Source organism: Rhopilema esculentum, chromosome 21 (assembly GCF_057945365.1).
Source record: "Rhopilema esculentum isolate cy_ngs chromosome 21, ASM5794536v1, whole genome shotgun sequence".
NCBI classification, from domain to species: Eukaryota; Metazoa; Cnidaria; class Scyphozoa; order Rhizostomeae; family Rhizostomatidae; genus Rhopilema; species Rhopilema esculentum.
In genome coordinates, this window is record NC_142835.1 from 9,554,429 (window position 1) to 9,574,734 (window position 20,306).

Here is a 20,306-nt window from a genome sequence, read left to right on the forward strand (position 1 = left end):
ACTTTCCTTTTTCTTTAGGGAATAGGACCCTCCCTGCTTGGACAGACTGTCTTCGAATCTGGATATAGCATCTTTTCCATTGAAGGTAACATTTTCATTAGTAATTTTGGTTGTTTGTTACTAAAGAAGCCCTTCAGAAAACTGAAACAACCTAAAACTCTAACTCAATGCAAGGTTCTGGAGAAGCTAATTTTTTTGTTCATACGTATCAATAGCAGCATTTAGGACTGTCTCTTTTTTGCAGCAAAACCAAACCAGACAATGTGTGAGCCAAAAAGAAGAACTGCATTGATGTCCATTGGAGAAAGAATGTATAACACATTCGAGGATTTTACGAGTCAGATTTTCCGTCCTCCGATTGAAGTGAATGAATTTGGGCAGCAGAGAATTGATGCCTTGCTGAAAAACGGAAAAAAGGCCAGGGTTTTTAGGAACAAGGTCATCTCTGAAGCACAGATAATGCAGATGAAACGGAAACAATATTATGAAAGGCAGCAAAGAACTGGAGAAGACGGAACAAAGAGCAAAGATTACTGGATTTTCGAGTTTATTTTTGGAAATGAAGAGGATTCGAAAAACAAGGTGATAAAGAACAAAGAAAAAGCTGATTCTATCGTCCAAGAAGAAAAGCAAAGTCTTTCTAATGGTATTTTGAAATAGATTATCACTATCGGCCATATTTAACAGTTTAAACTTTTATACAAGCTTTAACTTTCTTATGACCTGATTTTAAAGTGTATTTGATTTTACGAACTTTTCCTGGAATTACATTGCAGGATTGGTAAAGAAAGTGGAACCAGCGCAGCAAAATTCAGTTTCAAAGAATTTGCATTGCAAAAATGAAAGTCATTCTGGCAAAAAATCTGATTTGGAATCGAGACACTTGCTACGTAGTAAGAAGAGAAGTCATCGCAGAGGAAAGATAAGAAGGGCGGTGAAATCTCGGGGAAGTTCGAAATTTATGGATAAAAGCAGAAAGGCAAAACTCGATATGAGAATTGAAGACGACATTGTCTGTGAAAATTCTGCAAATAATGGTAAGGCGAAGGAGGATGGTAATTTTGATAATGATTTCAAATGGCAACAACTTTTAAAGCTATATTCTTAGTTTTGAGCCAAATGACTTGATCAAGTCTCAACCTACGATGTAAAGATTTTTAACACATGGACGAAATTACTCATATTCCTTAACATTATATCTAAAAAAACCAAGTTTGTCATTGAAATCAACTAACTAAACAACTTTCTATCTTTGCTTTGCTTTGCTATTTAAGTATTAAAAAAATTTTCATTGGACAAAAATCTTATTTAAAATCCCCTGTAGCTACATGTTTTGTCATTTTTAGGCAAAAGTGTAAGCAGCAGAAAGAGAAATCATAGGGACAAGATAAGACATCATGAGAGCAAAGACGTAATTTTTCTTTTGGAGGCAGCAAGAGACGAAATCTTCCGAATGAAGGAAAAGACCTTGTCCAATCTTGCTAGAGCTGCTGCAAAAGCACAGAAAGCAATTGAAGGACTTCAGCACGTGGTTAGAGAGCACATCAACTCAAAGCAAGTAAAGACGAGGCAGCTCCGCGAGGCATCAAAAGAAATCAATCTTGTGCGATTCGTTTTTGACTTCAGGGGATTTGATGTGCCAGGAGAATACGAAGAGGACGAAAACAAGGGAGAAGCAAAAGATGACAAGAAACAGCATGAAACGTCCTTCAGCATTCCTACCTTTTCCATCACACAAGCTTTAATGAAAGGCATGGGAAACGACCATGGTGATCGTTCAAAATTGAAAATGACGTTTAAAAAGTCAGACCGAACGAAAGTATCAACTGTTCTCAATTCTTGTATCCATGGCGAGACAACAACAGGCAGTTTTGTGATGCAAAAGCCTAACGGTGTCCAAGGAAGGCAAACCCAAGGTAAATTAGATCAGAACAGGCTTCTGAATCTGCAATAACAAGGTTAAAATTTGCCATTAGTCTTCAGTTCTTAAACACTTTATAGCAAAAAAAGAAAATTTTTTTCTTGAAAATTGAATATCGTGCAATTAAAAATTCAGGTAGTAATTTAAATGTTGAAGTTTAAAAAATATATGCCTGAATGTTTGCCAGGGATTTTCAGGAAAGCCTTCAAGTTGCCAAATCGCAGTAGCAGTGTTTTGCATGTCTGAGACAAGAGCTCAATGCCACTCCTGTCTTCATTCTGAAAAATGCTATGAATCCCTGCTGTAGCCTCCTTTTTCTCTAACAATCGCCAACGTAAATTAAAGATATCTTTGCTGGCAATAGAACATGTAAACATTGTGTTTCTTTATTTCTTTTGGATTATACACAAAGATAATTTCTCTTTTCCAATCTCCCAGATTAAAAAATTTAAGGTGATACCCACTTTTCTAGAACAAATTAATCATAAACGAAAGTCCTTCAAAAGAGACCTCAAAACAGAAGGGATTTTAGAATGCTCTGTTGTTGTAGTGCTCGCATACATTTTATTTATTTGCTATTATAGGTAAAGAAGCAAGCAATAAGATGAGGCATTCTATGGGCAACAGAAACACGAATAACGGAAAAGAGATTGATCCAATATGGCTTCGCGAGAGCAAAGAAATCATTCTTTATCTGGAGGCAGCAAGAGACGAAATCTACCGAATGAAGGAAAGAACTTTGTCCAATCTTGGTTTGGTTGCTGCAAAGGCACAAAAAGCAATTGAGGGACTTAAACACGTGGTTAGAGAGCACATCAACGCAAAGCAAGTATCTACGAGGCAGCTCCGTAGGGCATCAAAAAAAATCAATCTTGTGCGATTCGTCTTTGACTTCAGGGCATTTGAAGTGCCAGGAGAACACGAAGAGGAGAAAACACACGGAGAAGCAAAAAATGACAAAAAGCAGGAAGAAACTTCATTAAGCATTCAATTTCTTTCCATCACACATGTCCCAATAACAGCAATGGGAGAAGGCCAAGGTGATCATTCAAAATTGAAAGCGGAAAATGATATAACCAAAGTTAGGGCTAAACTGCCGGAACTGTTGGCTTTTTCTGACAGTGGAGAGAGAACAAAGAAAGAGCTGTTTGCACAAAATACTAATGCTGTGAAAGAAATACAAAACCCAGGTAAGATTTAATCTGAACAGAATTCTAAATATGAGGGCAATTAATGCCTCTCAAATTTCATTTGCAAGGAAACTGTGCAAAATTGTGAAAATTGTGCAAAACATTGTTAATTACCATATTGAATAACAAATCGATGATTTTGTGCATCACAAGCCATATTACCACATCAGAATACTCTTTGGCAACCATATTTCAATTTATTTCATCATCTTCAATGCCTGGCGTAGAAATTTTTGCTTATAAGGAAAACCTATTTACAAACTCGCTTAGACCAAGAATTTCTCTTCAGTGTATTCGCATAAACTGTATAGTGCATACGAGGGTTGCCTCTTCTGCCATTTTAAAGAGTAAAATTTTTGCTATCTTTTAAATTTACTATAAAGTGGATTACTTTTGTAGGAAGTCCTTATGCCAATGACACCAAACCTGTAGATGAAATGGTTTCTGAGAATAGCAAGATGCAATACAAAAGATTCTCGCTGGGCAAAGCAACGACTGTGCCAGCATACCGTCCGCTACCATTACCGCTTTTGGTTTTGGAGAACCTTGCAGTAGTAAGACCTATCGTTCCGAGAAAGAAGGAATGCAGTAAAAGGTCAACGCCAAGTGTAACAAAAGAGAAATTCAAGAGTGAAATATACGATATTATTACAAACAGAGAGAATAATGGTACGATAGGGAGCATTCAAAAAGAGAATGAGTTAGTATTGGGCTCATCAGTCAAGACTGTAGAAGATGCCAATGGGTCGATCACGGCTACTGTTTTGATGGAAATTTTTAAGTGCATGTCTGTTAGATGTGCCGTTTGTTCAATCCGGCTAGAGGCAAATGAAGATGTCTATGCAAATCTAAACCAGCAAAAATTGATTTGGGAAGCCTGCCCAAGTGACGTTAAACAAGATCCTCTAGCTCTATTTGAGCCCAAAGCACAAGTGTGCCCACTATTTGCCACAATGGACGCAGAGAAAAGTTTATCTCTCAACATTATAACCAACGAACCACCCAGAACTCAACAATTGAAGTTTCCACTTGTTGTACAAACATCAGCAAACACTCAAGGCAATGAAAGTTGTTTGGTTTTCGATGTTTCCCCTGGTTATCTAGCACCGAAGGAAGAGGAAAACATATCCAGTGATGTTTGTCAAGCAAGAATCTCAAACATTTCAAACGAAGTGTCATTTCTTCCAGCTAGTAGAGGATTTTCATTGCAGGTGGAACCACTAGCAATCAGCACAACAAATATCGAAGTTGGAGGATGTGAACCTGTCCAAATTTCAACTGAAACGGAGATGGGGACAAATGTCTCTGTGAACAATGACAAATGTTTTTACGAAGATGTTCAAGAAAATGCACGGAAAGAAGAGGCGGAAGAAAAGAAGATCACTGTTGACTCATTCAGTTCAAACATCTCAACGACAGCCGAGAATATAAACAATACTGAGATTCCAGTCACAAAGACGTCCCAGAAACCTTCTGCTGATACTGTTTCATCAGATTTGCGACGCAATGAAAAGGCATCTCATGTGCTTTCAACAAATCCAGTAAAACTTGAGGCACACGATGATGATTATTGTGTCGCCGGCTCATCGAATGTCTCTATAATAACCAACAAAGGTGACTATATCAATAACACGGCTGACCAGATGGTGACATTTGAAAACGCAAAGGTTCCTGGTACAACTGTATCCAAACGATCCGAAAAAAATGACAAGTATAGAACTATTACGATGAAAGATGATATTTCTTACGTCATCATACCAAAGCAATTGAAGCTAGTTGCAGAACATTCATCTTTTGCCAGTAACGATAGAAAGAACAAAATGGAAGATGGAAAAACAGTGCTGAGTAAGTCTATATGTGCGATCATTATTAAATTTCATTTTTCTTTTTTGAGGATTCAATGTTCTAGAGATGACGCTACGAACTTATAGTTTTAAATTTTGACATCTTGTCTTAACACTAGGAGCTTCGGTTAAGCACATTGCAAGTTGATGAAAAATGAGCACCGATGAAAGACCTTCATTCTGCTAATAGATTACTGTTATGTCAGCCAGTTTTATCACTTTATAGGTCATGGAAACCAAATAACCCTAATTTGTGTAAGTTTGGTGTAAGGGGTCTGTTCCTATGTAACCAATGATCATATCTCAAGTAATCTGTAATGATTGAACAATTTTTCCAAAACCATTGGCAATTTGTAGTTACCTGTCAGACTACACGGTTGAAATTGAAAAATGTGTCTTATTTTTCTAATTATGACGTTATCATATTTTGTTCTATTTGAACCGACTATAACAAATTTTTGTGTTACAATAACGAATTGCTTGATAAGAACAATGTTTCAGCTATCATTAGGTTTGCTAAAAATGCAAGTATTAGGTCTATATTTGATATTTTTTTTTAATGAAAGTGCATGATTTGCCTTTCAACTGAGCGTAGGTCATTTGTTGATGATTCATAATATGACTTTGATCAAAACCTGCAGGCGTAATACGGGCGGATGAAGTGCTCAAAGCTTTGCAAGCAGTTTCAAGAGGAGAAAAGGTTCATCCATTCTGGAAAGAAATGATCGTCAAGACATTCAAACTTTTGGCTGCTGAAAATGAGAAGCAAAGAGGAAAACGTCCTTATGCTGCTCCTGGCCCAAAGGGTAGCCAGGCAAAAATGGAGTACACAGTTGATTTCCAAAAGAAGGGAATGATTGAAAAGAGTCAGAAACCTAGAGAAGAGATCATCGATAGAAGCATGTCGAAGGTAAAATTATTCACTCTGCAGATTTTGCTTTACTATCCATTGAACATCGATAGCAAGGTTGTAGTTACATACAATCCTTTGTTTTTAAATTCGGACTTTAAAAAAAACATGTTTCTAATCATCTATGTTGACAAACTGATGTGTTTCTTCGAGAAACTGCAAAATTTGGCGGATACAATAACAAACAGTAAGATACAAAAAGATACAATAAGACAGTAGTTAATTATGTTTGAAGGGCAAAGCATTTGAGACTGTTTCCGTTAGGTCATTGTCGCATGGCTGTTGTCACAAGGCTGTTGTCACAAGGCGATGATCACATGACTTTTTCATAAGGCTGTGTGTTGCAAGGTTGTTATCTTTTTGTTGTTGTCGTAGGATATCCTAATAAGGATTTTATCATGATGTTTTTGACGTATGGACAGTTAACTTAAAATAGGTGAAGTGACGTAATCATCGTGGCAAAATGAAAATCAAATTTGTTATTCAATGGCTTAGTAAAAGTCTTGAGCATAATTTACAGTAAATAAGGGCACATCAGCTTAGACAGCACTTGTTCACTTTGAATTCTATTTCTTCTGTTCGTAAGTTTAATCCTTCCAATCTTATGTTTCTCATAAAATATTTTAGGATTTGCCAGAAGAATGACTGCAAACAAACCGAGCAAGCCCTGAGACAAAGCAAAAGAGAAGCGCAAAGTTTCTTTAAACTGATTGCTGATTATGTGTAAACATTGCAGATTTAATGTTGTAGATTTTTCTTTTAATATATATTTATATTATATCATTGATTGCTTCATCGTTTAGTTTATCTCTATTTTTCTTTCACGTAACAATGTAAGACAAAATGAACAGAATAGATCGTGCATCACGGCTCGGTTTTCTAAAAGTCTCATTTACTATATGGATATATTGTCAAAATCAAACATATTCTGCAAGAACATGGCCTCGGTATATTGATCTTTGTTACCGAAGAATAAGAACAAGCGATAAATCGCTTCACCAAAATAGTATCAGATTTCAAGGAAAATGAATTTGAAATTGCTTTGATCTTAACGGGATGTTAATATCAGTTTATGTTAAGCAGCTTTCTGCATTAAAACTGCAATTAAATGAGCCTTGATACTCAAAATATTGTCATTACAAAACTAAGTTAAAACACGATGCGCCTTAATCTAACAGCAATCTTTTCATCTTAGGTTTGGACGAAAAAGTAGATATAAGCCGTTTGTTAGCATTAGACCAAAACAATAATTTATTTTATTAAAATCACTTTCTTTGTAATATTCTGGTTTGGGTCTTTGACAAAGAAGAGAAAGCAGCCTTACCGTTGTCGGCGTTAGATCCAATAAATTGTTCGTAGTGCGCTTTTCCATGGGCTCCGACAAAGATTGAAAAGTGGGGGGGGGGGCAAGGGAAAATTTAACAAACATAACATAAGATTTTGAAAAAAACTCTATTGTTTTGCAAAAAAGTGGGGGGGCCCAAGGCCCCCCTGGCCACACCCCCCTTTCGTCGAAGGTCCTGTTTTCTTTCCATGCTTTGTGTACCAGGCGGAGAATAGGGGAATGGTCACTCAAGGGCAAAATTTATAGGACTAAGTGCTGTTGGTCCATTCCAGGTTGCTTATTTCGAAAATAGATGTTATACGGGGATTTTTGGGGGCCATCAGCCTCTCTTTCATGTTAGAAGCCTCTTTTTCGCCTATATGAAAGTAATAAATGAAAAAAACAATTTAAATGGAAAAAAGTCTTAGAGTTATTTAAGCATATCTCTTTTGCATAAATGCTCAAAATTGAATTATGGTCTGTTGAGGGGGGCCAAAAGCCTCGTTTCCACGAGAAAATTGCGTAATTTAAAACTTTTTATCCTTAAAAAGACATCTAAAGAGCTTAATACATTTTTGTTGAGACTAATTTTTGAATTGTCGTCCGAAGGAAATATGCAGGGCTATTAATTACTAACTGATAAATGACACTATGAAAAACAACGGAATCATCTGAACTTAGTTTAATCGTTTCAAAGTTCCCACACTGCACACGACGCTCTAAGGGTAAAGCTCTTTTTCATTTTGACAATATAATCCTCATTCACCCCAACCATGAGCTATCTACTAGGAAGCCCAACTGAAGCATCAAACCACCTTGAAAATCATAGAGATTTAGTTTGCATGCAGAACATAAAGCCTTGTGTTTCTTCCCATGGCGGCAGAAGACTGAGATTTATAATCTCCTAATGTCTCTCGAACTTCTGCACAAGCAATATGTGTAAGATAAAATTTACTTAAGATGTGCATTGATTTCTATAAAATACATGACAAATCTCGCTTAATCATTCCCGGTTTGTCCACTTTCAATCAGTTGTGAACCCATGCCCATCCGAGAGATAAAGAAATACCTCTTTCCTCTGACTTCTAGGTAAAGCTTCTATACCCTTTTTACTGAGATACAATGATAATGAACTAAATGATAATGAACTTTTTACACAAGAAGAAAGTGAACAGGAGTTCTTGCTCTGCTACACTATGATTCTGTCACACTATTTTGGCTAAAATTGTACTTATTGGAGAATACTGAAGTAGTTTATATGATTCTTGTTTTTATAGGTTTATAGGTTTCTCTAGAATGGCGATAAGTGAAAAAGGAACACATTGTATAACAAAACGACCAACATTACTGTTATAAGTTGCAAATGACCTTTATACATACAAAACCTTATCTTGCAAATGTTGTATTGAATCAAATTGAGGTGATGCTCTTGTTAAAAATCTTTGAAAACCTGTGATATTGTCAGCAAAGAGTTATCTTGGCCTAGGTTGGTTGTAGAGAGCACCTTATCTCAGTGATTCTTGCAGAATTAAAAAAGTACCCCTTTTTCCAAGTTTATCTGTCCTAGGTTTAAGGAAAAACCACCCCTTTCAGAGAAATCTTCCAAATGAGCTTGGGTACACCATACAGTGTTGGCAGGATTTACTAACTTACAGTACTCTCGAAACTACTTACTTTCTTTTTTTTAAAAAAAACTGGAAAGGAGGTCTTTGCAAGCTTCAAGGATTCGTCAGTGAAAATAAGCTGAACATTAAAGGAATAAAAAAGAGCTTTAAGCGAGACATTCCTGACTTTATAGTTGTACACTCGAAAAAGCACGAAGCAGGTGTAGATCTCGAGACAACTCTATCGTATCCACTTGCAACTATGTCAATGCTTCTCAGCACAGCAGATGGTGCCATCAGAAGAACTGTTAAAGATAAATTGCATGAAACTGCCACAAGTGACCCTTATTAGCTCCGATGAACTAGCACCTGCGGAGAAATTTAACAGGTACGACTTGGACCTTGCTGCAACCAAATGTTTGGTTTGCCCTACATATACCAAGAAACAAATGAAGACCGAAATACCTGTACTGCCACCATTCCAGACCAGTGCACTAAAATTGTGACTGTCTTTGACAAATACAAGGACAACAGCATATAAAGGATGCTAGCTATACGCCTTAACGAGTCCCAACCCAACATTAAGGTGCTATATGACTTCAACTGCTTTCATATCAATGTAGGAAGCAAAGAAATATTGTTTATACCTTTTCAGCTTGCAATTATAAAGGATCGTAGTCAACTCTTTAGCAGGACAGTGATAATTTAAAACAAATTTCAGTTTACGAAAGTTACAAAGGATCATGTTGAAGTTCTCAAAACCATTCTAACAATATTCTTATCCCACGAATTGGATGGAACGAAGATTCTCGTGGTACCTGAAAACAAAGGAAGATAACAGACATGTTATCATGAGTTCTAGAAAAAGAAAGCATTACTTGGCCTGCACGCTTTTTCATGCTATAACTATGTTTCTAGTTGTGGTCGTGTATTTCATTGAAATCAAAGCACATCTTGAGTAAATTTTCTCTGACACTTATTTCTTGTGCCGAAGTTCGAAAGACATTAAGTGATCATAAATCTCAATCTTCTGCCGCCATGTGAAGAAAACGCAAGGCTTTATATTCTGCATGGAAACTCAATCTCTGATTTTGAAGGTGGTTTGATGCTTCAGGTGGTTCGTGTATTTCGTAGAAATCAAAGCACATCTCGAGGCCCCCAAAATCCCCGTAGAACATCGATTTCCGAAATCAGCACCCTCGAATTCGCCAAAAACACCTGGTCCCATAAATTTCGTCCTCGAGCGATCATTCCCCTATTCGCCGCCTGGTCTAAGATGCTCTTCAGCCAAAATTTAGAAATGCTAAAAGTGGTAGGCAGTTTGACATCTACAGGTAATCTGTTCCAAATCTTTGCAACGAGGAAAAATATAGATTTCTGACCATGGCAAGTGTTCATCTTTGTAACAGGTACATCCACCTCGGGAACTACGCAAGTGTTTAAGTCATGTACAGCATTTTGTCTTGAATAGATACAAAAGATCAACGGGTACAAGTTCTTATGATTCTTTGTATGCAAAAAAGCTGTTTCGTTTATATCGTAACAAGAACTATAGGCAAAACTAGATTCTTTATGAATACCATAGGTCATGCATGATCGTTTCTGTTTCTTGAAAATTCTAGCAAATATGTTTTGCAGCTTTTGTAAAGTTTGGAATCATTTTTCACCGTAGCCTTGTGATACAAAACAGCAGTTACAACAACAGCTGCATCTATTACAAATATCCGTGTTAAATTTTAAAAAGAACAAAATCAGTTGTTGATTGAAGATTCATGCCAATACCAATTACACAAGCCATAAGTGACGGAAAGTCGAGATATTAAAGAAAATAACGTTCTTGATAAACTAAGGAAAACTCATTCCCTTAATACAATTAAAGTTGAATTATTTTACAAAACAAAGAACGGAAGATGCGAAACAATTAACAGTCGAAACTTTTGCGATATGTCTATAAGGTAATAATCGACCTGATTGAGAGTAGGGGAAATTTGCTAAATTCCAATAATTAATTCAGAGCACTTTTGTAGAAATGGTAGAATAAAATGCACACAATATTTGAATATATTATATTTATTATATTAAAGATAGCAAGGTTCTTGTTAAACTAAGGAATATTCAGCTCTTGCGAATCAAAGAATGGAAAGTTTAGAAAATTCTAAGAAGTATCTCATTTGCATCGTTAATCTTATTGCGTATATAGAAAAACTATAGTGGCGGTAAGTCTCTTTTCAAGTTTTTCAGTTTTGTGTCCGAGGCAACATTGTGACGTCAGATAGATCTGCAATTGTTCACCGATTGCTGCCTATTCGTAATCGATGTTTGATTGTGACGTCAAATAGATGAACGGTGTATAAATAGCGATCAGAAATGATTACGGACAACTCTTCTTAAGTTCGCTTGAAGGTTTGCACAGCAAATTCGACAAGTGTTGGAAAGTCGTAATATTCGTTGTTAACGATTTACGAGGCGGTATTGTTTATTTGAGAAAGATCGCAAGATTGTGTCTTTTCGATCTTCGGCATGTTAGTGTCAGTTCTCTCATTTTACTTGCTAATTGCAAGTAGCATAATGAGTTTGATACATTTAAGCATTGACAATCCAGCAAAGGTAAGTTTCCAAAATTATCTATAATACATTCGTTTTTCATTCTACTTTATGATGGTTTATTCTACTATGAACAGGAAGATGATAATTGACATAGAAATATATTCTTTTATTTCAATAAATGATGATAAGCCTTTTGGTGACAAATCAAAGGCAATTTGAAATGCTAGACTGAGACTCGATCTTTTCATTGATGTCTTTCCTTCAACTTGTCAACTCTAGACATAGTCTTGAGTCTAGTGAAGCTTCTAGCAAGTTAATGTTTGTTAATTTCACTTTCCTTTTTCTTTAGGGAATAGAACCATCCCTGCTTGGACAGACTGTCTTTGAATCTGGATATAGCATCTTTTCCATTGAAGGTAACATTTTCATTAGCTCTTTCAGTTGTTTGTTACTGCCTTATCAAAAACTGCACGTGTCCTTCAGAAAACTGAAACAATCTAGAACTCTAACCAAATGCAAGGTTTTGGAATAGCTCATTTTTTGTTTATATGTATCAATAGCAGCATTTAGCGTTGTCTCTTTTTTGCAGCAAAACCAAACCAGACAATGTGTGAGCCAAAAAGAAGAACTGCATTGATGTCGATTGGAGAAAGAATGTATAACACATTCGAGGATTTTACGAGTCAGATTTTCCGTCCTCCGATTGAAGTGAATGAATTTGGGCAGCAGCGAATTTATGCCTTGCTGAAAAACGGAAAAAAGGCCAGAGTTTTTAGGAACAAGGTCATCTCTGAAGCACAGATAATGCAGATGAAACGGAGACAACATTATGAAAGGCAGCAAAGAACTGGAGAAGAAAGAAGAAAGAACAAAGATTACTGGATTTTCTGGTTTATTTTTGGAAATGAAGAGGATTCGAGAGACAAGGTGATAAAGAATGAACAAAAAGCTGATTCAATCTTCCAAGAAGAAAAGCAAAGTCTTTCTACAGGTATTTTGAAAAAGATTATCACAATTACCCATATTCAATCAATTTGAACTTTTTTACAAGTTTTAATATCTTTATGACCGAATTTCAAATTGGATTTGATCTTAAAAAATTTGCTTGGAATTACATTACAGAATTGGTAAAGAAAGTGGAATCCGCGCAGCAAAATTCAAAGCCAAAGAATTTGCATCACAAAAATGAAAATCATTCTGAGAAAAAATCTGATTTGGAATCGGGACACATGCTACGTAGTAAGAAAAAAAACCATCACAGAGGAAAAACAAGAAGAACGGCAAAATCTCGGGGAAGTTCGAAACTTATGGATAAAAGCAGAAAAGCAAAACTCGATATGAAAAATAAAGACGACATTAGCTGTGAAAATTCTGCAAATAATGGTAAGGCGAAGGAGGATGGTAATTTTGATAACGATTTCAAATGGCAACAACTTTTAAAGCTATATTCTTAGTTTTGAGCCAAATGACTTGATCAAGTCTCAACCTACGATGTAAAGATTTTTAACACATGGACGAAATTACTCATATTCCTTAACATTATATCTAAAAAAACCAAGTTTGTCATTGAAATCAACTAACTAAACAACTTTCTATCTTTGCTTTGCTTTGCTATTTAAGTATTAAAAAAATTTTCATTGGACAAAAATCTTATTTAAAATCCCCTGTAGCTACATGTTTTGTCATTTTTAGGCAAAAGTGTAAGCAGCAGAAAGAGAAATCATAGGGACAAGATAAGACATCATGAGAGCAAAGACTTAATTTTTCTTTTGGAGGCAGCAAGAGACGAAATCTTCCGAATGAAGGAAAAGACCTTGTCCAATCTTGCTAGAGCCGCTGCAAAAGCACAGAAAGCAATTGAAGGACTTCAGCACGTGGTTAGAGAGCACATCAACTCAAAGCAAGTAAAGACGAGGCAGCTCCGCGAGGCATCAAAAGAAATCAATCTTGTGCGATTCGTTTTTGACTTCAGGGGATTTGATGTGCCAGGAGAATACGAAGAGGACGAAAACAAGGGAGAAGCAAAAGATGACAAGAAACACCAAGAAAAGTCATTCAGCATTCCTACCACACACACACAAGCTTCAATGAAAAGAATAGGAAAAGACCAGGGCGGTTGTTCAAAATTGAAAATGACGTTTAAAAAGACAAAAGCACGAACGAAAGTGACAACTGTTCTCAATTCTTGTATCCATGGCGAGAAAACAACAGGCAGTTTGGTGACACAAAAGCCTAACGGTGTTGAAGGAAGGCAAAACCAAGGTAAATTATATCAGAACAGGCTTCTGAATCTGCAATAACAAGGTTAAAATTTGCCATTAGTGTAAGTTCTTAAACACTTTATAGCAAAAAAAGAAAATTTTTTTCTTGAAAATTGAATATCGTGCACTTAAAAATTTAGGTAGTAATATAAATGTTAAAGTTTCAAAAATATATGCCTGAATGTTTTCAGGGATTTTCAGGAAAGTTTTCAAGTTGCCAAATCGCGGTAGCAGTGTTTTGCACGTCTGAGACAAGAACTCAATGCCACTCCTGAGTTCATTCTTAAAAATGCTATGAATCCCTGCTGTAGCCTCCTTTTTCTCTAACAATCGCCAAGGAAAATTACAGATATCTTTGCTGGCAATAAAACATGTAAACATTGTGTTTCTTTATTTCTTTTGCACTATACATAAAGAAAATTTCTCTTTTCCAATCTCCCAGATTAAAAAAATTTAAGGTGATACCGACTTTTCTAGAACAAGTTAATCATAAACGAGAATGCTTCAAAAGAGACCTCACAAAGAAGGGATTTTAGGATGCTTTTGTACTCTGTTGTTGTGGTGCTCGCATACATTTTCATTTATTTGCTATTTTAGGTAAAGAAGTAAACAATAAGATGAGACATTCTATGGGCAATAGAGACACGAATAACGGAAAAGAGATTGATCCAATATGGTTTCACGAGAGCAAAGACATCATTCATTATCTGGAGGCAGCAAGAGACAAAATTTACCGAATGAAGAAAAGTACTTTGTCCAAACTTGGTAGGGCTGCTGCAAAGGCTCAAAAGGCAATTGAGGGACTTAAACACGTGGTTAGAGAGCACATCAACGCAAAGCAAGTATCTACGAGGCAGCTCCGTAGTGCATCCAAAGAAATCAATCTTGTGCGATTCGTCTTTGACTTCAGAGCGTTTGAAGTGCCAGGGGAACACGAAGAGGACAAAACACACAGAGAACCAAAAAATGAGAAAAAGCAGGAAGAAAATTCATTAAGCATTCCACCTTTTTCCATCACACAAGCCTCAATGACAGCAATGGGAAAAGACAAAGGTAATCATTCAATATTGAAATCGGAAAATGATAGAACAAAAGTTAGGGCTAGACTGCCGGTGTCATATGCTTTTTGGTACCCTATGCAAAAGTGTAACATTGTGAAACGCAATGTGTTTCAAATCAAGTGATTTCATCGTAATTCGATATTATGACACATTATAATTAACAAATAGAACACAGTGCTCTTTTTGTTCAAAATTTCACACTTTTTAATCAAGAAAACTTTGGAGTCGCCATTAATGTTGTACTTTTTTGCATAAACTTAACAAGGGAAATCACAGCACCGCTTCTGAACATTATGAATCAGAACATTTGTGTTCCCAGACCAGGTCGCATGCTAAATTCCACCATTTGTTTCAGTTCCCTGTTTTTAAAAGATTGGGTACGTTTTTGTATAAGCAAAATTGCCATGCGTTTGAGTACCCGGACCGAAATGCATAAGGTTACCGAAACGCATATGACACCGGAACTGTTGGCTTTTTCTGACAGCGGAGAAAGAACAAAGATAGAGCCGTTTACACTAAATACTAATGCTGTCAAAGAAAAACAAAAACATTTGAACAGAGTACTAAATATAAGGGCAATTAATGCTTTTCAAGTTTTATTTGAAAGGAAACTGGCAAAAACATGGCTAATTATCACCTTGAATAGGAAATCGATTATTTTGTGCACCACAAGCCAAATTACCACATTGCTTCGCCATACATTTTGTCAAAATACTCTTTGGCAACCATATTTCAATTTATTTCATCATCTTAAATTCCTGGCGTAGAAATTAGTGCTTGTAAGGAAAACCTATTTACAAACTCGCTTAGACGAAGAATTTCTCTTCAGTGTATTCGCATAAACTGTATAGTGCATACGAGGGTTGCCTCTTCTGCCATTTTAAAGAGTAAAATTTTTGCTATCTTTCAAATTTACAATTATATGAATTACTTTTGTAGGAAGTCCTTATCCCAATGACGCCAAACCTGTAAACGAAATGGTTTCTGAGAATAGGAAGGTGCAAAACAAAAGATTCTCGCTGGGCAAAGCAAAAGAAAGAGTAACGTCGGTGCCAGCGTACCGTCCGATGCCATTACCACTTTTGGTTTTAAAGAACCTTGAAGTAATAAGACCAATCGTTCCGAGAAAGAATGAATGCAGTACAAGGTCAACGCCAAGTGAAAGAAAGGAGAAATTCAAGAGTGAAATATACGAGATAAATACAAACAGAGAGAATAATGGTACGGTAGGGAGTTTTCAAAAAGAGAATGAGTTAGTACTGGGCTCATCGGTTAAGACTGTAGAAAATTCCAATAGGTCAACCTCGGCTACTGTTTTGATAGAAAATATTAAATACATGTCTGTTGGGTGTGCCGTTTGTTCAATCCGGCTAGAGGCAAACGAAGATGCTCATGCAAATCTAAACCAGCAAAAATTGATTTGGGAAGCCTGCCCAAGTGACGTTAGACAAGATCATCTAGCTCCATTTGAGCCGAAAGCACATGTGTGTCCACTATTTGCCACAATGGACGCAGAGAAAAGTTTATCTCTCAACATTATAACCAACGAACCACCCAGAACGCAGCAATTGAAGTTTCCACTTGTTGAACGAACATCAGCCAACACTCAAGGCAATGAAAGTTGTTTGGCTGTCGATGTTTCCCCTGGTTATCTAGCATCGAAGGAAGAGGAAAACATATCCAGTGATGTTTGTCAAGAAAGAATCTCAAACATTTCAAATGAAGTGGCATTTCTTCCAGCTAGTAGAGGATTTTCATTGCAGGTGGAACCACTAGCAATCAGCACAACAAATATCGAAGTTGAAGGATGTGAACCTGCACAAATTTCAACTGAAACGGAGATGGGGACAAATGTCTCTGTGAACAATGACAAATGTTTTTACGAAGATGTTCAAGAAAATGCACGGAAAGAAAAGGCGGAAGAAAAGAAGATCACTGTTGACTCATTCAGTTCAAACATCTCAACGACAGCAGAGAATATAAACAATACTGAGATTCCAGTCACAAAGACGTCCCAGAAACCTTCTGCTGATACTGTTTCATCAGATTTGCGACGCAATGAAAAGGCATCTCATGTCCTTTCAACAAATCCAGTAAAACTTGAGGCACACGATGATGATTATTGTGTCACCGGCTCATCAAATGTCTCTATAATAACCAACAAAGGTGACTATATCAATAACACGGCTGACCAGATGGTGACATTTGAAAACACAAAGGTTCCTGGTACAACTGTATCCAAACGATCCGAAAAAAATAACAAGTATAGAACTATTACGATGAAAGATGATATTTCTAACGTCATCATACCAAAGCAATTGAAGCTAGTTGCAGAACATTCATCTTTTGCCAGTAACGATAGAAAGAACAAAATGGAAGATGGAAAAACAGTGCTGAGTAAGTCTATATGTGCGATCATTATTAAATTTCATTTTTCTTTTTTGAGGATTCATTATTCTAGAGATGACGTTATGAACTTATAGTTGTAAATTTTGACATCTTGTCTTAAGACTAGGAGCTTCGGTTAAGCACATTGCAAGTTGATGAAAAATGAGCACCGATGAAAGACCTTCATTCTGCTAATAGATTACTGTTATGTCAGCCAGTTTTATAACTTTATAGGTCATGAAAATCATATAACCCTAATTTGTGTAATTTTTGTGTAAGGGGCCTGTTCTTATGTGACCAATTATCATATCTCAAGTAATCTGTAGCAGATTGAACAATTTTTCCACAACCACTGGCAATTTGTAGTTACCTGTCAGACTACACGGTTGAAATTGAAAAATGCTTCTTATTTTTCTAATTATGACGTTATCATATCTCGTTCTATTTGAACCGACTATAACAAATTTTTGTGTTACAATAACGCATTGCTTGATAAGAACAATGTTTCAGCTATCATTAGGTTTGCTAAAAATGCAAGTATTAGGTCTATATTTGATATCGTTTTTTAATGAAAGTGTATGATTTGCCTTTCAACTGAGCGTAGGTCATTTGTTGATGATTCATAATGTGACTTTGATCAAAACCTGCAGGCGTAATCCGGGCGGATGAAGTGCTAAAAGCTTTGCAAGCAGTTTCAAGAGGAGAAAAGGTTCATCCATTCTGGAAAGAAATGATCGTCAAGACATACAAACTGTTGGCTGCTGAAAATGAGAAGCAAAGAGGAAAACGTCCTTATGCTGCTCCTGGCCCAAAGGGTAGCCAGGCAAAAATGGAGTACACGGTTGATTTCCAAAAGAAGGGAGTGATTGAAAAGAGTCAGAAACCTGGAGAAGAGATCATCGATAGAAGCATGTCGAAGGTAAAATTATTCACTCTGCAGATTTTGCTTTACTATCCATTGAACATCGATAGCAAAGTTGTAGCTACATACAATCCTTTGTTTTTAAATTTGGACTTTAGAAAAAACATGTTTCTAATCATCTATGTTGACAAACTGATGTGTTTCTTAGAGAAACTGCAAAATTTGGCTGATACAATAACAAACAGTAAGATACAAAAAGATACAATAAGACAGTAGTTAATTAGGTTTGAAGGGCAAAGCATTTGAGACTGTTTCCGTTAGTTCATTGTCGCATGGCTGTTGTCACAAGGCTGTTGTCACAAGGCGATGATCACATGACTTTTTCATAAGGCTGTGTGTTGCAAGGCTGATATCTTTATGTTGTTGCCGTAGGATATCCTAATAAGGATTTTATCATGATGCTTTTGACGTATGGACAGTTAACTTAAAATAGGTGAAGTGACGTAATCATCGTGGCAAAATGAAAATCAATTTTGTTATTCAATGGTTTAGAAAAAAATCTTGAGTATATTTTACAGTAAATGAGGGCACATCAGCTTAGACAGCGCTTGTTCACTTTGAATTCTATTTTCTCTGTTCGTAAGTTTAATCCTTCCAATCTTATGTTTCTCATAAAATATTTTAGGATTTGCCAGAAGAATGACTGCAAACAAACCGAGCAAGCCCTGAGACAAAGCAAAAGACAAGCGCAAAGTTTCTTTAAACTGATTTCTGATTATGTGCAAACATTGTAGATTCAAAGTTGTAGATTTTTCTTTTCTTACATATTTTGATCATATCATTGGTTGTTTCATCGTTTAGTTTATCTCTATGTTCCTAACACGTAACAATGTAAGACAATAAGAACAGTATCGATCGTGCATCACGGCTCGGTTTTCTAAAAGTTGCATTTATCAAAAATATTCTGCAAGAATATGGCCTCGGTAGACTGATCTTTTTGCCGAAGAATAAGAGCAAGTGATGCATCTCTTCGCCAAAATAATGTCAGATTTCAAAGAAAATGAACTTGGAATTGCTTTGATCTTAACGGGATGTTAATATAAGTCTATGTGAAGCAGCTGAAATGCCCACAACCCCCCCCCCCCCCCCCCCGCTAATACCTTCCTAAAGACAGTTTTGTTTTTAACTTTTATTTGAATACAACGTAGCATACAACGTGGGAATCGAAAATGTCACAAGGGAGGGCCCTCAAGTGGAAAGAGGGTAGCATGCAGAAGGATCCACTAGAGATTGTGAAATTGCAAGGCTGTTTACTAAGCGAAACATGGGAACTTTTAGGGCCTATTCGTTAATGGTTTAAAAGCTCAGCTGATAAAATGCAGAATTGTTTCTAGATAAGCACTCAAGAAAGCTGGTATTACTTTAGGCAATAAAACTGAAATTAAAAGAGCCTTGATAACGAAAAACGTAGTCAGTACAAAAGTGACATATGCCATGGGATAAATAGTACTAATCTAAGCCTCGATAAATAGTATCAAGTCAAAGGAGAGCGCTTTAGCCTGAGAACAACCTTTCCGATCAGGTTTAGTCGAAACAAGTAGATATAAGCCAGTTTTTAGCTTTAGACCAAAACGATAATTTATTTCATCGAAATTACCTTCTTTGTAATATTCGTGTTTGGGCTTTGACATAGAAGAGAAAGTAATCTTACCGTTGTCGGCGTTAGGTCCAATGAATTGTTCAAAGCGTGCTTTACTTTTCATGCCTCATGTTAGTTATATTGTGATGCTGTCCGCATTTGTGTTCAACCTGTGAAGGGCATGTATGAGATCGCTGTATACGCTACACCTAGGAGCTCAAACAATCGAGCACCTTTGTGAATTTCGAGAAGCCTCGTTCAGATCTTGTTTTCGTTTCTAGACAATGGCAAACCAATAACTCAAAAATAACATGACCCGGGTTGTACCAGTAGAGTTGGGGAGTATTTTGAAATGACACAGGTCTTGCAATGTGGCTCTGTTGTTTGAACTGGGAATTTCTGAAGTTGCATTATTGCCATTAATTTATTGAATATCTTAGCCATGAAAGATGATTTCGAACTGTTAAATGCTTTACTGTTTCAATGGCAAGGTGTTGTAAGTTATTTTATGAGGCTTGGTTGTTTTTTTAATCCAATGTTTGTCAAAAGTTGATTGATTATCGTTTTTCTCATTGGCCTTTTATGATTCCTGATAATCTAGCTATTACCTTTCCTATTACAAAACATTAAGATAAAAGGACGATAATTAAACTCTGATAAAATGAATGTCTTTATTAAAATAATTCGCTAAGATTTGTACACATACGGAGCAATCCTTGCTAGTTGATTTATCATTGTCCAGCTTCATTAAAAGG

The 20,306-nt window shown here is 36.3% G+C and overlaps 2 protein-coding genes across 3 annotated transcripts; both read left to right on the forward strand.

The window, feature by feature from the left end:
• Nucleotides 1–991: 991 nt before the first annotated feature.
• LOC135684828 (uncharacterized) lies at nucleotides 992–6,758 on the forward strand. Its single transcript, XM_089115048.1, has 5 exons — nucleotides 992–1,055; nucleotides 1,347–1,916; nucleotides 2,506–3,111; nucleotides 3,511–4,956; nucleotides 5,597–6,758. The coding sequence occupies exons 1-5, from the start codon at nucleotides 992–994 to the stop codon at nucleotides 6,082–6,084; spliced, it is 3,174 nt and encodes a 1,057-aa protein (XP_088971174.1). The 3' UTR covers nucleotides 6,085–6,758.
• A 7,319-nt stretch (nucleotides 6,759–14,077) lies between these two features.
• On the forward strand, nucleotides 14,078–18,781 carry LOC148957712 (uncharacterized). 2 transcript variants are annotated; one of them, XM_089114935.1, is made up of 4 exons: nucleotides 14,078–14,654; nucleotides 15,602–17,071; nucleotides 17,701–17,969; nucleotides 18,598–18,781. In XM_089114935.1, the coding sequence occupies exons 1-4, from the start codon at nucleotides 14,219–14,221 to the stop codon at nucleotides 18,613–18,615; spliced, it is 2,193 nt and encodes a 730-aa protein (XP_088971061.1). In that variant the 5' UTR covers nucleotides 14,078–14,218; the 3' UTR covers nucleotides 18,616–18,781. The 2 variants fall into 2 exon arrangements, with proteins under 2 accessions (XP_088971061.1, XP_088971060.1); XM_089114934.1 differs by lacking the exon at nucleotides 18,598–18,781 and having other exon boundaries at nucleotides 14,096–14,654; nucleotides 15,602–17,059; nucleotides 17,701–18,577.
• Nucleotides 18,782–20,306: the final 1,525 nt, after the last annotated feature.

Coding starts and splice junctions, on each gene's coding strand:
- LOC148957712 (XM_089114934.1), top strand. CDS start 14,219: ATGAGACATTCTATGGGCAATAGAGACACGAATAACGGAAAAGAGATT. Junction 14,655..15,601: donor AGCAATGGGAAAAGACAAAG/GTAATCATTCAA, acceptor TTACTTTTGTAG/GAAGTCCTTATCCCAATGAC. Junction 17,060..17,700: donor AGATGGAAAAACAGTGCTGA/GTAAGTCTATAT, acceptor CAAAACCTGCAG/GCGTAATCCGGGCGGATGAA.
- LOC135684828 (XM_089115048.1), top strand. CDS start 992: ATGAGAATTGAAGACGACATTGTCTGTGAAAATTCTGCAAATAATGGT. Junction 1,056..1,346: donor TGGTAAGGCGAAGGAGGATG/GTAATTTTGATA, acceptor TGTCATTTTTAG/GCAAAAGTGTAAGCAGCAGA. Junction 1,917..2,505: donor CCAAGGAAGGCAAACCCAAG/GTAAATTAGATC, acceptor TTGCTATTATAG/GTAAAGAAGCAAGCAATAAG.